Source organism: Cyanistes caeruleus, chromosome Z, assembly GCF_971803275.1.
Source record: "Cyanistes caeruleus chromosome Z, bCyaCae1.hap1.1, whole genome shotgun sequence".
Taxonomy (NCBI): Eukaryota; Metazoa; Chordata; class Aves; order Passeriformes; family Paridae; genus Cyanistes; species Cyanistes caeruleus.
This window is the reverse complement of record NC_141732.1, coordinates 60,682,868-60,701,415: the sequence shown is the minus strand read 5'-3', so window position 1 is coordinate 60,701,415 and position 18,548 is coordinate 60,682,868. Positions and strand designations below refer to the sequence as shown.

The following is an 18,548-nucleotide window of genomic DNA, read 5'->3' as shown; positions in this document are numbered from 1 at the left end:
ATAAAACAGTTCTATAGTTGTTTTATTTGTATTATGCATTGTTTTGAGTATGAAAAGAAAACTTCATAACTTGCTTTCCAGAGAAAATCAGCAAGGTTTGCCATTGGTTTCAATGGAAGGAATATTCAACTCTTCATTTTTTAAGCTCACTCTTGTTTTCCCTTTCATGTTTTTGTCCAAAATTCATATAAACACACATATAAAAATGTTTAATATAGGGATTTTAACATATTATATTATATTTTTGAAAACTATGAACAGAATCAAAAAAAGCAACTATTCTCATTATATTAAAATGCAAATCAGTCAAAACAGTCTGCCAAGCTACAAAAACAAAATTCATACTTGGTACTTTTTCACAATCCTGATTAATTATCACAACCAGAAGTTGATAGCAGTTTGAATCTTTAAGTAAGAATGACTTTGCTCAAAATCATTACATGATCTTGTTGCATAAAAGGCTGGACATGATAACAGAGTGTAAAATTTCTTTAGGTAACCAGTATGTGATACCTGTGGGAGAGAAGGAGCTAATTTAGGGGACAGTGACACACTGTAGATTACAGGCATTTCTAAAGCGGCAGGAAACAAAACAATGAAGCACAGGTGAAACCTCCTCTTGGAAATTTTCTTATTAATCCTTTACTTAGCCAGCCCTGACAGAAATAGCAAAATAACATGGCAAAATCTCCTTACCTCTGACCAGTCCAGCGCAACCCACTGTGGGGGGCAGGACTGATTGTTGCAGGGCTCTTTTTCGATCGGCCGGTGTGTTAAACAGTTGGCAGCATCCAGGGTCTCCTCCTCAGAAGGCCCAATCTTTCTGATGCAGAGAACTGTTCGTGAACGCATTCCTCCATCACAGGTCTTACTGCACTCTGACCAATCTCCTATAAACCATCTGGATAGAAAACGTTAGGCGACTCGGTCAATACATTTCAGAAACAAAGCTGATAATTGCACAAACCAAGAATGCAAATAGTTTAAATCACTAAACCTAAGTAATTTTTAACAATACAAACATTCATGGTGAAATAAAGTAGAAATTTATGGGTCTTTTTACAAAATATTTTAATTTATGCCTCATTGCAATCATATCTTCCAATAATAACACTACCTTGTATTTTTCTAGAGCAGCAGTTTCCATTCTAGACTATAGTAGTCAGAAAGGAGTGTTTGAGCATGACAAAACTGAAGCTATTTATGTAGGTTTGTACTGGACTTGCCTGAAAAAATTTCTGTGAAAGTGGTTTGCAAGTGGAAATGTTTGGGAACCATTGCTGTAAGTTATAAGTCAAAAGCCAAGATGTCTGCCTCTTTAGTATCATTACAATAAAATAATTTGATGTCAAAATTGGGCTTTCTGAGAGTTAATTCTCATCTGACTATGAAACATTTGTAAACTTTTCAATAAAAGGGCGATACTGAAATGTAAAATATTCTCATTTTTTAAGCAAACACTAGTAAGACAAGAATTCATCTCATGACAACTATCATCTCAATAGACTCTTTTAAAATTTAAAGAATCATATGATAGGTGGTAGAGGGAACTTCTTAGTGCTTCTGCATACATAGTGGAAACCAAGACTTGTAAATAATATTAGATGGCTCTGTGCTGCTGCAGAGATTAAAGCAGCTATTAATCCGGCTGTAATGTTACCTATTTCTACTTATGAAATGCAGCTCAATTAAACAGAAATATCTCATAATATTGACAAGCACATTTTGTCTTCAAAAATGTTAAGAAGACACTCGCCTGAGTCATCCTTGCAAAGGATGAAACTGAAGTCTAGTATGCTATCACATGTTGCCAACATGCCAAAAATGCCAGGCATGTCAGTCACTGGATGGTTCTGGAGGTATGCCTGAAGCTGCTTCATAAAATCTGTCATTTTATCAAGCTGCTGTCAAAAAAAAAAAAAAAAAAAAGTGCTGCTATCCTCTTTTGTGTTACATTATGTGTAATGTATCCTAACATGAAACTAGATCAATGCAGAGATGGAAAAAATTATGCTATATTCTGTCCTTACTTTTCCAGAAAAAGGAAATTAATTTCTGATTCTTCATCAGAACATCTTACGCTTTTACCACAATAGGGAGAATCTGAAGCTCTTCAGAGCTTTCAAGAGGCTATAGTGTTAATTTTTAATTGGTACTATGATTTGCTCAAGTGACTTTGCTCTCAGGTACCTTTAATATTGATACTGTATGACAAGACAGCATTATTCATAATTCATAGAACTGTAAGAGCATTTTCTTGAAATCTGAAATGTAGGAGTTACTTACTGTAATAACAAATACCATATTGAAAATAAACACAGTCTTTTGATGTTCAAAGACATCAAGTATAATGTAATCAGCATTCAGTCAGAAAGAGTAGCATTTTCACTGCTTTTGGTGTACACCACAAGAAGAGCAGAATTGTGCTAGTTAAAAAGATTTGGCCAGTCCATGTAAACATTAACTCTTACCACATGATAAAACTTTCTGCCAAAATGGTCAAACTTCTTCAGATAATTATCTGTTATTTGAACAGCCTTCTACTAGACTACTCACAGAACCAGGAATTGAGAACCTTTTCTTAGTTTGGCACTTTGAATTCACTCTGTGGGGAACATCAGAATGGAGGCAGACATAGCTCGAACTGCTCTGACATGTTGAAGTAGATGCTAATTAATACATTCTACCCATTTTCGGAATACTGATGACTTTCACCATGTCCATCAAAATCCCTGTTGTAGTGGATGGGCAATCCAAAAGCTTCCCACTCTGTGGAATGGGTTTCATTGGTTTGTGGGGTTTTTTTAAGTAGTGTCAGTGAAAAAAACAAAAAACCAAAGAACCAAACCAAACCAAACAACAAAAAGACCCCCAAAATTTAACTAGTTTGGAATAACTTTGTTAACATTGCTTTTTAAAATGCTAATTTGCTAATAGCTAAGCCACACAAAGGAAGGGATTGGAATAAGTGCAGTAAAAAGGAACTGATCAAACTTTTCAAGGCTCTTCAAGTCCTGCTCTCAGGTCTCAGGTGTACTTATAGCCACGCCAAAGTGTTATCCAGAGGACAAAGGCATATCCTTCCAGGATAAACATACATTTACACATAGACTGTGGGACAATGATTTCGACTTAATTTAGGCTTGCCCATGACACAGCTCGTTCACAGCCAAAGGCAACAGCAGTGCAATGGCTTTACATGGCTTTATGCCAAATGAGTGTGTTACATGGCACAGCAGGATGAAGTGTAAGAGACACTGCTCTGTGCTCTCAGGCACCACACCAGGGAAGGAGCTAACACTCCAGGACGAGACTGACTTCAGTTGGAAACTCATTGACCTGCTGGGATTTTAATGCACAATAATCTTGTCTAATTCCTCAGTGTCCTTCATCCTACAATTCAGCAGTTTCTAAGAGACATTTGACAAGTGACCAGAGTATTGTGTAGTATCTGCATTTAATCAGCATTAAGGATTTTCATACCCAGCTGGAATACAGCTACAGATTATCATCAAAGTAAAACTAACCAGAGCTTCAGAATCATTAAACTGTTGTATCTGTTCCACCTTTTCCACAAGTTTTATTTGCCTCAAAACATAAGAAAAGCTGTTGTTTGCATGCTGATATTATTATCTAGTACAAATACCACAACCATTTCTAGACAGGTCTTGTAGTAAGATTAAGCTATGCTACATGTCCTTGCCAAACTTCATTTTTGATCAAATGAAGTTTGAGCTGCTGGGTTTTTAATTATCAATATATATCATACAGCTATCCTTAAAAATAAATCTAAACAGAATCTAAGCACCTAACCCTAAAGGCATAGAGCATTAATGCACGACACTGAATATGCTGGAGAAAAGGTTTTACAAAACTTACCAGGAAAATTTAAAAAAAAAATTTAAAAATTATCAGGAAATGGTCTGCTTAGAAGTTTCTTTATTTGCCACTTCTCATGTGAACACTTCAATACAAATGTTAATATAACATACTCTAAAATATGGCAAATGTTTCAGATTCAATATTAATAACTAGGGTAAAGTTAATCTCATCTAAACATTCTTTTATCATTAAGAATGGTCCCTAGTTCAACTCTGTGCACTATTCACTGCATATGACACTCAGATCCCAAGAAACTGCTTTGCAAGTACCTTTCCATTCACAGTGTTTGGTGTAGTTCAAACATCACTAGTGTTTCTCTGTCAAATCACAGCTCCTCATTGCATTTTGCAGAGCTGATTTTAGAGAAACAAGAAACTAAAAACCAAGCCCAGATACCATTTCTGAAAAGACAGGACATGAATACTAGATGAGAATTTTATATACATTTAGTTAACAGGATTTATTATAGATTGTGAAGAACTTTTCTTTCTGAGCAAAACAGATGTCCATCTTAAAGTGATTAATGACTTACTCAGGTGGGCAAGGCTCAGTGTTGCAGGCTCTTTGGTTTTCTGGAGGCTTACTGTCAGGGTCACAGTAATTGTTTTGTACAATGGAGCTGTCATCCAGCCTTTTACACACCACCTCCTGTTTCTGGACACCTTGGAGTGAAATGAAAGACTGTTAATCAATCATCCTTGCTCTTCTACTTTTTGAGTATAACTGTATTTCAGCTATTGATTTTCAATTCTACCATCCCACTTTACTTGGTCAAAGTCTACAGCAGTGAGAATTTAAATTCACTGAATGCCCCCTAGCCACAATAATTTTTTTATTTTTCTTCCGTTTTAGGCTACCCCACTCAGAGAGGGATTTAAGCTTCTGTTGTTTTTTAAAACAAAGGGAGTATATTTATAGATTTACTAGAAGTTTGTTTTTATTTATATATTGCACAAAGTTCATTCTTTGTCTGCCATCCCCTCTCCTAGTAAAGTCACTTAAATTTTCAAAGAAAACATTACCAAGTAGAATGTGGTCACACTTCAATGCAGAATTATTGTTTATGTGCTCTGGTTTAAAACAAACCAGCAATACTGGGAAACAGTGTTGCATTTTCATACATTATCTTACAAAGTTTTTTCAATAAAATAATAGAACTGTAATTCATTCTGAAAGAGGCAGTTTGTCTCTGAATACTCATTTTGCCTGGCACTTCCAGCTCCTCCTTTATTGTTAACCATCAACAGGGTAATTTAGAATTTATCATTATTCCCAAAATATGATATATCACTGCCAAGGCAACACTATAAGGTAGTTTATTAAGCATATTTTCTGGATTTTTAATAAAAAAAGTAGTAAAGAACCACTGATATGATGACAGTGTATTGCTGCAAGAGTAATACACACTGCCTTCTTCCTCTCTTAAAAACACGCTGTAAAATGTTAGCATTAAAAATAAAATGTGTACTTGCAATTCACAAACAGTCCTTATTGTACATAATATGCATAATATGTGCAGTTATAAAACTGAAATAATGTGATTATTTGTATTATAAAAGCATCAAAAAGTCCTGTACCTTCCTTCAAAAGAGAAGCAATTATTTAACTTATTCCAAAATGTGATATGCACACAATTAAATGGGGGTTAAAACCTCTTGGCTTCAAATATCTGCCAGCTTTACCTTACAGCCATCTCTTCATTTTAAGACATGCAAAGAATCACAGAATTATTTGGTTAGAAGGGACCTTAAAGATCGGAGTTCCAAAACCCTGGCTGTGGGCAGGGGCCCGACCATTAGACCAGAGCTCCATCCAGCCTGGCCTTGAACACTACCAGGACTGGGGCATTTACAACTTCACTGGGTAACTTGTTCCTGTGCCTCACCAACTTAACAGTAAAGAATTCTTTCCTAACTAATATCTAATCTAAACCTGCTTTCTTTCAGTTTGAAATCATTCCCACTTGTCCTGTCACAACATGCTCTTTAAAAAAGTCCCTCTTCATCTATTTTGTAGGTTTCCTTTGGATACCGGATGCCTGCATTTAGGGTCACACCTAAGCCATCTCTTTTCCAGGCTGAACAAACCCAATTCTCTCAGCTTCCCCCATAGGAGGAAATAATATACTCCTTTGGCTCTTGGAAAATAAGTGAAAGATCTAAATATATGAGAAGCTGTGACAAGATACATTTAGAATTCTATAATCAATGCAAAAACTGCTAACAGATGACAGTAATTTGAATCAGACCTGGCAACCTAAGTAGGAATATTTATAACAATTTTCTGCTCACATTCCACCATGATAAGAAATAATATTGAACAGCTCTAGACAAACAACAATGCTGTGTTACCTGATACACAATTCATGTTCAGTTCTGACTAATCATTTATCATTTCTATCACAAATTGCCTTAATTCTCTTGATTGAAGAGGCTGAATGTGGCCATCATAATGATATTTTCCTCAAATATATTTGGTTAAAAATATTTTATACATACTTTAGAATTACGCATTCTAATAATGCATACCATTCTCACAAATGTACTTATCAGATAGCATTGATATTAATGTTATATTTTTACTGAATTTCCTACTGGCATCAGATACATTTCCTTCTAGAATTTGGTTAAAAATTGGCACTTCTAACAAATTCATTTTTGAGGAATTTTGTAGTAAGAAAATATTCTGAAGTTTTATGATCACAAAGTATCACTGTGCTCAGCTGCAAAAAAGGTTTTCAAGTGTGTTATTTACTGAATGTTGTTCAGGTAGTAAATCACCTGTAAGACAGTGCTCACCCTAATCACTTACAGTGAAGAATCTTTAATTGATGCCAGGAAATACATTAATCCATTTTTTAAAAGTTCTTCAGCATCTTGTCACACAGTATATAAACTGCATATAATTGCTGTCTAATTATAATGTTACTTAATAAAAAATCTCAAAGAAATAAAAAAACAGATAATAACTTTTAAGAAAAGAAAAAGAAATGGAAAAAGATAGCAGTGCTGCTTTTATCCAGGCAATAGCTACAACTTGGTTATGCCCTGTATTGAAAAGGTATTTTTAAATTATGAACTCTTCCCTGAGTATATGGTCTCTTTTAAAAGTAATCTAAAAAAACACAGATAAACATGTTCATTTAAACTCTGGTGGGAATAATTACAAGCACTTAGACAGAAACATTCTGCTTTCAAATCTATAGATTTTTAATTTATAATAAAAGACATAAATATCCTCATGACTGGTCAATGCAATCCTAATAGAAAACAAAAGTGGTTCAGTGACCATGATCTCCAGAGAACTGAAATGCTTTGCAGATTTCAGTTCACAAATAGTCTGTATGACTTTCAGCAGCCAAATTTTAAATTACATGGAGCACATTTTATTCTTGAATTTAAATTGCAGGCATGTAAATGCTGTATCTATTTTTAAAAGCAATCTCAAAAACTGTGGCTTGTGATTGCAACAGTTAATTATAAAGATGCCAGGACCAATACATAGTGAATCTTGCATCACTAAGACTAGTGCATTCTGGTTAACCCAGACATACTTTCTGAGCTCACTCATCAGATCACAAGATGTTAATCTCAGATCCAAACTTATATTTTCTTTGATGAGGAAAAGTATATTTTATTTGCCTAAAGACAGCTTCATAATTCATCTGAGGGCGTGAAAGAAAAATATAGTAGGCATCACTCTACTTGGATTATGAGCAGCAAAGAAAATGGAAGAAAAGTACTCAATTTACTTATGATAATCATAGTATGCTGACTATTTTATAAAAACCCCCATGAATATCTAAAACATTTAATCTGTTCATTTGGAGATGAACTGTAATAGAATGAATGAACTCCTAACCAATTCTTAGAATTACTGGCAAATTCCACATAATAAATGCTGTCATTTGTTGCCATAATTAAGCATGAAAGAAATTTAAAAGGGAGAAGGCAGTTATTTGAGTTATTTTGAAATGCATAAAATATTTTAAAAAAACATGAAGAAGGACTTATTTCCTTTGCTGTATTTTTTAAACAATTTAAACAATTTAAATTGTTTGAATTAATTAAACAATTTAATTAATTACAAAATTAATTAATTAAAAATTTAAACATTTTTTTTAAACACCAGAAGCTCACTGCCTTATTAAGAAGACTGGTGGATCTGAACAGAGTAATACACTTTCTTTTGTAAAGTTACAAGATATAAGGAAAGACACTCCCGAGAGTTAATAAAATATAATCCTGTGATCTGCAAGTGATACAACTTCCCTTTCACTTTTCAGAATTTATTGTATTGTTTCATTTCTTATTTCTACGTATCTTACTTTTCATTTTCTCTGTTTCTCAATAAATAATATTCAGATCCTTAAAGAGAATCTTCTGTTGATACCATTAATCTTTTTCTAATTTCCATGTGTTCTCTCCTTTCCCACTCCTCTCTCTATAGATAACTTAGCACTGTACATTCCAGTATTCTATGGCATTGCTTTCACACAGTCTTGTCCAAGTTTGCCACTGGCTATAAAGACCTACCTATATGAGAAAATAGCAAACTTTTCTTCTGAAAAACCTTGCCTCAGAAGAGAAGAGTTATTAGTGTATTTTCAGGAAAAAAGGAAATTAATATGAAGCATACACGTAGATCAGCTTTACATAATATTCCCAGAAAAAAAGAACTAGCTCAGATACTATAAATTTGTATCATAAAGGAAAATTTTCCAATACAGAAAACATAGGTTCTAGTGTACAAAAAGAAGAGCTGCAATTCTGGATCCCCAGGACTAAGAAAAATGCTGATATTAAAAATCAATGAAATTATATTCTCGTCCTACATATGAGCATAGGAATCCTAGATCAATAAGACCTGCCTACCATCAGAAAAGCCTTTTTTACTGTTAAGTCTGAAGAACTACTTTTTTGGAAAAAAAATTGAAAATATCAACACCTCAGACTTTAGAGATTTGGCTGCTTCTTCTTGATTCCCTGTACAGTGAATATTTAGGTCAGTGGCAGAAAAACTACGTGTACTTTTCTCCTTTAACATAACTGACACTACAAAATACACAGTTTACAATCTCTCAAAGAGTGTGTCAGGTTGGAAGGGACTGCAGTGGGTTATCTGGCTCAAACTCCCTGGTCAAGCAGAGTCATCCTGGAACACATGGCACAGGATTGTGTCCAGACACTTCTTGAATATCTGCAGTGAAGGAGAATACACAACCTCTCCAGGCAACTTGTTCCAGTGCACGGTCACCTGCACAATTAAGTTCTTCCTCAACTCCAAGTGGAACTTCTTGTGCAAGAGTTTATGCCTTTTGTTCCATTGCTTCTTGTCCCATTGATTGGCATCACTGAGAATAGCTTGGATCCATCCTTTTGACAGCATCCTTCAGGAGTTCCAAGTTCCATCTCCCTTGTCCTGAGGAGTCCAGAACTGGACACAACACCCCAGGTGAGGCCTCACCAGGGATGAGTACCGGGGCAGGATCATTTTCCATGACCTGCTGGCAATGCTCTTCCTAATGCTCCCCAGGATCCCACTGGCCTTCTTGACCACCAGGGCATGCTGCTGGCCCATGGACAGCTTGCTGTCCACCAGGACCTCCAGGTCCTTGTCCACAGAGCTGCTCCCCAGCAGCTCTGAGCATCAGCTCAAGGCTGTGATGGTGCCTGGGATTGTTCCTTCCCAGGTGCAGGACCCTTCATTTGCCTTTGCTGAACTTCAGATGGCTCTTCTTTGTCCATCTCTGCAACACACTGAGATCCTTTTGAAGGGCTGCACAGCACTCTGGGGTATCAGCCACTGCTCCCAGCTCTGAGTCCTCAACGAAATTGCTGAGGAGGCATCTGCCCTTCAAAGTCATTGATGAATAAGTTAAACAAAACTGGGCCCAGTATTGAACTTTGGGTAACACCACCAGTGCTAGGCCTCTAACTAAACCCTCTGCCACCTATGATGAATCTCTGGGATCTGCCATCCACCTCATTGGCTGTTCATCCAGCCTACACCTCCTGATTTTGCCTATGAGAATGTTGTGAAAGGGTACTGAAAGCCTTGCTGATGCAGACAATACCTACTGCTGTCCCCTCATACATCCAGGTAGCTGTTTCATTGTAGAAGGCAATCAAACACCTGATTATCTTTAGTGAAGCCATGCTGACTATTCCTGATCACCTTCTTGTCTTTCCTAAGGACATAGATGGCCTCCAAAATTAGATGCTCCATCACCTTCCCAGGGATTCTGGAACATAGTTCCCTGGGTCCTATTTCTTGCCCTTTTTGAAAACTGGGGTGACATTTCCTTTCTTCCAGTCCTCAGCATCCCTCCTGATCATCATGATCTTTCAAAGGTGATCATGAGCAGTCTTGTTATGGCTCTCTCATCACTAGTGGATGTACCAGCTCTCTTATCACTAGTGGAGCCATCCCATCAGGGCCCATGGATTTGAGTAGGTCTGTCTAGTTGTTTCAGATCAAATCCTCCTTCACAAAGGAAACTTCTTCCTTCCAACATTCCTTCACCCTGATCCTCAGTCAGGGATCCCTGAGGCCTGGTCTTGTCAGCAAGGACTGATGTCCCATCTCCATTTAATAATAAGCCCACATTATCCTTTTTTTTTTTTTTTTTTTTTTTTAAATTGATGTATTTGAAAAGACCTTTTTTATTATGCTTGACATCCTTAGTCAAGTTTAAGTCTATCTGGGCACTGCTCATTATAGTCTCTTTTGCATTTACCCTGACCACCTCTCTATATTCACTTCAGGTGGCCTGACCCTGTTTTGATCTCCTGTGCATTTCCTGCTTATACTTGAATCATGACAGTAGCCTTGATTCATCCATCCACAGAGGTCTCTTGCCCCATTGGCCCAATTTCTTTCTCATTGTGGTGCATCGTTCCTGAGCCTGGAGTAAATGATCCTTGAATATCAATCCACCCTACTGGGTGCCTCTGCCCTGCAGGGCCTGTTCACACAGGATTCCTCCAAAAAGATCCCTAATGAGGCTAAAGTTAGCTCTCCTAAATTACATGGTAATAATCTTTCTTGCTGTCCCAGTACCTCTTACTTCAATACAGAACTCTACACTCTCATGGTCACTGCAGCCAAGACTGCCTCTCATATAAGACTTTGTTCTGCATTTTAGAAGCAATCTAAATGTGTTTCTTCCATGAGCTCTAACTTACCTCCTAGATCTTTCTATTGAGAACACAGGGGGACAGGAGGTACAATGTCTACTGTGAAAAGCCCATTGATTTCAGGTGCCTAGATGAGTTTTCACATGAGACAATTAAATTCCTTGAATGCTTCAGAGGTCAGAAATTCCAGAGGGCCACTCATACAATAATCAACTCATAATTAGCAAGTAATTAAAATACATATATGCTTTGAGTTCCTCAAAACTGTGAGAAAGACACAGAGGACACAGGAACAGAATCCAGAGCTCTGGCATTGTATTGAACTGTCATAAATAAAAAACCTTTCTTCTCCTTCCTATGATTCCACTTACTGTGCTCTTCCTATTCTTCGAAGTCAAGACAGGCCCTAGAATAGAGGTCCTATTTGAAAAGTTCAAGTGTTTTACTGTTCTGATATGACTTCTCAGCACAGCAGAGATGAACACAGTATAGACGTCCAGTGGAAAAGACAGCACGTCTTTTCTATTCAGTCAAAGATTGTAGGTTTCTCCCAGCTTGCTCTTAACTTGTTCCTTGACTGTTCTAGTCACTCCTCTCCAATATAAGGCATACTAGCAGGTCTAGGAAGAGCTGAATGCAGTAGATTGCTCTCAAAACATTATGAAGAAGAAACAGCACAAAAAATCAGACACTTTTGCTATATACAACACTCCAGAACTATTTAAACTCTGCAGTGTCACATTGTCTTTATGCTCTGCTTCATGACATTCAACACATATGCTTAAGTTCACTTTGGTTACTACATCAAGTGATACCCATGTTTTATGAGTCAATTAGCAATTAAGAAATGCTTAAGTCACTCAGTCATTAAGCAATGCAGATACAGATAAACTGATTTAGAAAGAACTAGACTTAAGCAGTGTTGAGTGGACATAAGGTAGTATGTTAAAATGGTCCCTGGTCAATTAGTCTCTATTTAATAGAATATTTATATTAGCTAAATTCTCCAGTTAAAGTCTCTTTCTCTTCAAGTTATGTCTCCCTTTTTTTTTTTTTTTCCTGACTCAACTCCTCTTTAGAATAGTGTCTTCTTTTGGCATATGGTGAAAGGTGTTTCATAAACTGTGAGAAATACCAAGTTCTCTCATGGAGAAAGCAGACACATGCTTTAACATGAATTATAGCTACAGTGAAATATATGTTTATGAGTACAGTGCTCAGCAAAAATAAGTGACCACAATACATCCTTTTATTAAGCTGAAAAAAAGGGGAGAAAATGCCTTGGTCAGCCACCATAAGCAACCCAAGAAAATCTCTCCTCCACCTCCTCTAAGTTTAAATTAATAAATATATGCTACTTTTAGGGATTCACAAATCTTCCCTTGAAATCTAATTAATTACACCCAAATTTTTTTAATCTCAGCAAGTGCCTACTGCTTCAGTGCCAATTATTTTTTCCACTGTATTTCATCAAACGTGTGAAATGGCAATGACCTTTGTGACAGAATATCCATCGCTATTATATTATATTATACCTAAATCAATGGGAATTTTCCCAGGAATTCAGAGAGATTAAGAAAGATTAGCTCACTAACATCACAAAAAAAAGAGGATCTGACAATACCTTTAAGGTTCTGCTAATTGGAACTTACTTTCTCTAGTAAAAGTTAGGCATTTCTTTACACTTTTCATTTAAAATGGTTTTTTCCCTGCCACACTTACCATTACTAAAATTGTATTTAAAAATCAATCAGTCATCCAAGAATCCAGCAAATGAATAATGAAAATATTGGAGAAAGTTGGCATCCTCCTTTATTTTGTTTCAAGACTTTCTCTAGTGGCACAGAAAAGAATTTATGCTATTCTTTGTGTATTCTGTATGGCTAAGGCTGTATTTAAACTGTGTACAACTAGTACCAGCCACAGCAGCTTCCAGCAGAAAGGTGAGCCATGATGAATACCTCCCATAGAAAGAAAAAACAAGAAAGCAACAAGTATCTGGTCCAAAGGTTCTTTTAAAAAATATGGTGTCTTCTTCTTGATAAAGGTTGTCCACAATGCTGTAGAAACTGACATTCTGAGATGCATTTAAAGCACTCTCCCATTTCTTCTGGAACAGAGGTATGTTGGGGAGATGATTCATTCAGTCTCCAGAGAGAAGAAAGATACTGTTCACACAGCACTTCTACTCACCAGTTCTTGCAGCAGCAATGGTGTTGGCTTTGAAGGAAGCCAACTGTCCTGCTCTCCCAGCCAGAGGTAAAGAATTGCATTGGTGGCCACTAGAGGGAGGATTAGGAATATAATAAGTTGTCGGCAAAAGCCACCCATGATGAACCGCATGGGACAATCTACAAATCCCCCACTGCTGCCCAAGGGCAACAATTCTCACATACTGCTACGGGCTGGCAAGTAAAATCCAATTGTTATCTTCTACAGAGAAGCTGCCAGTGTGCATCCTAAACTTTGGTGGCTGGAGGATAGGAGGGCTGACTAGGATTGTGTGAAGCACACCTACAAATACACAAAGACACATCTCTTTATTTACAGATGCCTATTTTGCCTTCTTGTTTTTAATCGCCTTACTTTTAACTTCAGATATCCTTTATCAACAAGGTTTCTGGGAAAAACAAACATACCAGCTTCAAGAGAGTCTCAGAAGTATCAGCAGAGAGAGACACTGTGCCAACATACACTGTATTTAACAAAAAAATCTGAACATATTAAAGGTACTTGTAAACAACAAAATCCACTGTGATTAAAGTAAATGTTCATTAAGGTCTGAGGCACACCTGAAAGAAACATTTTTAATTAGTCACCTAGATAATTACACATATTTCATTTTATCTTGCAATTCAGTTTACCCTGTAGCTTGACTGTCTGGTGTCTTACCTCCTGCACAAGTGGCAGAACATTCTGACCAAGGCAGATGATTCCATGCAAAGCCAACCTCATTGTCTCCACTGCCAGTGCGAGAGATCGGAACATTGAATTTATACTTTATCCCCAAATTCTGTTCCTGCAGCAGTATCTGTAGTTGAAAATAACTGGTTATACCATTAAAGCAGGCAAGCAGACGGCAAACACAGCAACATTTATTCAAGGCATGTGTTATGTTCTGCTAAATGGGAAAAAAGTAATAAAGGAAGTCTAAAAGTAAACTATTACCATATATACAACTATATTACTATTACTATATAATAACTATATTACTATATTACTATATACTATTACTAAAAATAGTTCTTTTTAGATATTTCCCAACATAATCTTTTAAAACATGTACATAATAAAAATATTACTTTAATATTATTTTAAATATTACTTTTTTGTCCAAGGTGAGCTTTATCATTATTTTCTCCCTTAACTGAACTTTATTATTTCAGTCAGTTCCTTATTCCTGACAAAATTTCATAATTTTGCTCATTCCATGAATTTTAAAAATTTTGCTAGTTTTCATAAAATTAATGTCTTCATGGAAATTTAATTGGGAGCTGAATAATTATGGGAGGTCAAAGTTGGAAAAGCACATTACTGTAAAAACATGCAGCAGTTCTAACTGAAGTCTTGTGAGGAGTACAATCCACAGAGTTTTGAACTTATCTCTTCCTTTGTTAGCACTTCTAGTGACTACAGTACAGTACATTACTTCTAGTAATAATAGTAACACCAACAAAATGTTGCTGAGGCCATTGTTTTCCCTTAATGCAACAGCCAACAGCATAAGCTTGATGGAATCACACTTGTGATTCCTTTAAAAGAATAACAAAACTTTCATTGCAGCCACATCACTGCAGGCAACATAGACAAAACTGCAACCATCAGCAAGAATTTTTGTCTATCCTCAGTGCTGAACTGCACTTACACAGATAACCTGTCTAACACTAGCCTTTGATTCTCTATCAAACTTATTTTTTCATTGCTAATAGCACATCTTCAAGTTAGATGCAGAAATCTGACTCACCTTAGAGCTACTTTTCATCCATTTCTACTTTCTCCTATATTTTGCAGAAGCACATCTGTCTACCTCCACAAGGCAAAAGAGCAGAGGACTTTCAGAAAGTCAGTGACACAGACTGAATGAAAGAAGGCACTATAATTGTGTAACCTTTTCTGTACAGACTGTCTAGCCTATGCACAGTTACAGAAGAAAAAAAGATTAATCAAGTGTCTGAAAATGCTGCCTAAAATGTGGATATCCATGCAAAAATTATTCTCTAAAAAAATATACCTATGTGGCTCAAGCAACCACTGAACTGCAGACCTGGCAGATGACAGAATACACTGGGAAAATATCGACTTGTTCTCATACTTCTCCTCAACACAGTAGTGAAATAGCAGGCTCATGATTACCTATTGTCACAGATGGCATCAGGATCCTGGTCATACTTCTGTTACATTCTCATACTTTACAAAATCTTTTGAGAGAAATGTATGTCACAGTAACATGGGAAATGCCACTTTAATATGGGAAATACCATTATACTCATTCTGTGGTAAAGGTATGTATAAATGTCACATTCAGGCCAGGCTTAAAACTACTGAAATGTGCAGAACTGTCAGGGACTGTCAAGCATCAGCACTATGCAGAGATATGATACACGGTCCCTTCACAGTTTTCACTACTATTACTGTGAACCACATTTAAAGAGATGTGGTTCAGTTTCTGTGAGATTTCCTGGTGCTCTTTGGACTTTATCCCCATTTAATCACTCTTTGCCAGTCAGTTTTTAAATGTAGGAACTGTGTGTTAAAACACACACAAAGTGCCAGCTACACAAACTGTGTATTGTTTGCAAACTCAACCTATTTTAATTTCATTCATGGCATTGTCTTTTCTCAGAATATAAACACATATTTCAAATTACAGAAATATATTTATTATAACTTTACCATGACTATGAGGTTTTCTGAAGTAGGGCCTAGTGCTTCCAAAGATTCTGGTTCATCTGTTGGCCTCTTGTAATGGAAAGCTGTTCCAGCAACATCAAACTTTCTTGGCCAGTCAATAGTCCAGGCACCATTAATATAGTAGTCATCCTCTTCAGATTTTAAAGCTTAAAAAAAAATACAAGCCACCTAAAAATTGGAAGCAGCATTTATAATGGAGAAGCCATTGTAAATTAATCTGTTAGAAGTATGTGAGCTTCAGCTGTTTTCTCAAAACACTGTTTTCTCAAGCAATATAAAGCCTTTTCTTAAGCCCTGGTGAAAATATCCCTCATGTAAATCAACAATTTTCCCTCCACAGTAATCTTCAATCAGATGACTTTGCAGGTTTCAACAATGCAGATGCTGCATGAAATGAACCAGAATGCCTCATGCAACTTGCAATATATCTTCAACTTTAAAATGGACTCCATGTGCAATGTATTCTGAACTACATGAGATACATGGACGTTTGAAATGTGTAATCAATTATCAACCTCATCTTTAGATTAAGAAGCTGGGGAATGGAATAAGTACCACAGATAATGTGCAGAAGAAAAAAGAGAAGGAACATTGACTCTGACATATAGTACCAGTCAGCTGACATCTTGTTGCCTATGTCCACTTCTTTTTTGCCATATTAAAGCACAAATACAAGATATTTCTACTACAAACTGAAATATTAGCTAGTTCATCTGATAAGATATTTTATCCTTCTTAATTTACAGCCCTGAAGCATGAAAGCACTGGAGATGAAGAAGAAATTCCATAGCTAAACCAACCATTAGGATGGGCAAGCATATATTTTTCAGGGATTAGAATTGGATATTTTATTAATAATATTACATTAAGTTCCTAAATACGAAACTGACATTGTATCTTAAAGTGATGTCATGGAGTTACTTTACCTTTAAGGGAGCTGGAGTTGCTGGGAAGTGCTTGGAGTCTTTTCTCCTGACCAATTATCGGTCATTGCTGGGAATTGACAGCAGTTTAGGCCATTGAAAAGTGGGATCAACTTGTGAACCCTACCTTAAAAATGTAAAAGCAGAGCTCTCTGGGTTCTCTTTGTTTTCTGGCTGTGGAGGGTGGCGGAGCTCCAGGCCTCCCGTCCCTGCCCAGGCCATGCGGCCGGGCGGGGATGGGGCCGGGCCTGCCCCGTCTCCCGGCCGGGAGATGGGGGGGCCTGGGGAAGGTTTTCCTCGGGCCCGGGCCAGGCCAAGCCGATCTCTGGCTCGGCTGCAGGTTTTGCTGTAACTACATTCACTAGAAACTGCCCAGTGAAGAAAGAGAGAGGCCCTGGACTTGCAGCGGGTTGGAGCAGCGACTACACGCTCCAGAGCAGCCATGAGGAACTTCCCATCGCAGATGGCTCCAGCTCCTGTTCAGCAGAGATCTCCGAACCATCTACAAAAGCCTGGGCAAGATCTTAACTCTTTCATTACCCAGATGAGACTTGCGGCTTAATCTTTTTATCCAGAGAGAGAGAAAAAGAGTGATCAACATGAAAAGAGACTTTATAAACTACCAGTGACAGGAAAGAAAAGAAGCTTCAGAAGAGGTAGAGAATTAAGAAGATGCTTTAATTAAGCTGAAATATCTTTCTGTTAAAACTATGGAAATGGACAATAAGGTCTTGAAAACACTCCTTTAATTCATGATACAGTATCTAGAGAGGAATAAAGTGTTCAAAGTGTAAATTTGAGTAAAAAGTAGAGTAATTATGGTATAGTGAAGTGCTGGGAGATTTGAAGCCTTGAGAGGCAATGAGAAAACTGTTTTCTGGTGAAGCTCACAGAAACAGATGAAGAAGACTTTTTTTGCCTTTGAATAACTTCTCCTTAAAAATGCTATCTCTAGACTCATGGCCCATACACACTTCAGAGTGATGTGAAAATGGGAGGAGTGAACTCTAATAATAGCAGCTCTGAGCAGCTAACATTAGGGCAATAGAAAACTATAACAAAAATAGTTTTCTTGTGAGAAACTCCATAAATTAACAGGAAGAAACTTCTGTTTCTCTATAAAGACTGGTGAAAAGACTAGCAAGAATTGGGACTGTTTTAACCATCAGAGTTCCAGAGTTTTTGTCTCTGTTGTCATGAGAACAAGGGAATAGTGGGTAGATAGGGGATGGAAGGGTTTTTCTGGAAGTTTATTCTGGTGTTCTTATTATTGTGGTTTGTCAATAAACTTTCTTTTTTTTCCCTTTTAAGTTGTATGCCTGTTTTGTTCTTGTTCTAATCCATATCTCACAGCAAGAAGTAAGTAATTTTCTTAGTTATTGGTTTAAAACCACGACAAGTGAATATTCAGTTTATTAAATATTGACTTTCTAATTTAAAGTGAAGATTAACAAGTTTTACATATTTTATTTATTTATTTATAATAGATCATGTTTTTAAAGGAAAAATTATGGGTGGAACCCCATAGTCAAAGAGCCTGTCATTTTCCACTGAGACAAACAACTGATTTTACTGGGTAGGGGAAAACTTCACATCATAATGCTAAGGAGTAAGACAGCTTCAGTTATCTGACATTTTACTCTCAACTACATGCGTGTGGACAGTCAGTTTACCTTAAACAGTTAGGGAAAAT

General features: G+C 36.8%; 1 protein-coding gene across 1 annotated transcript in view; it reads right to left on the bottom strand.

Annotated features, from left to right (window-relative positions):
* Positions 1-18,548, bottom strand: part of ADAMTS6 (ADAM metallopeptidase with thrombospondin type 1 motif 6) — a 147,446-nt gene that overhangs the window by 13,047 nt on the left and 115,851 nt on the right. Inside the window, exons 20-23 of the mRNA XM_086866614.1 lie at positions 15,915-16,078; positions 13,914-14,052; positions 4,415-4,544; positions 697-901 (exon numbers count right to left, since the gene is read on the bottom strand). Of these exons, the coding sequence (XP_086722740.1) occupies positions 697-901; positions 4,415-4,544; positions 13,914-14,052; positions 15,915-16,078 (638 nt within the window). The remainder of the gene's footprint in view (positions 1-696; positions 902-4,414; positions 4,545-13,913; positions 14,053-15,914; positions 16,079-18,548) is intronic.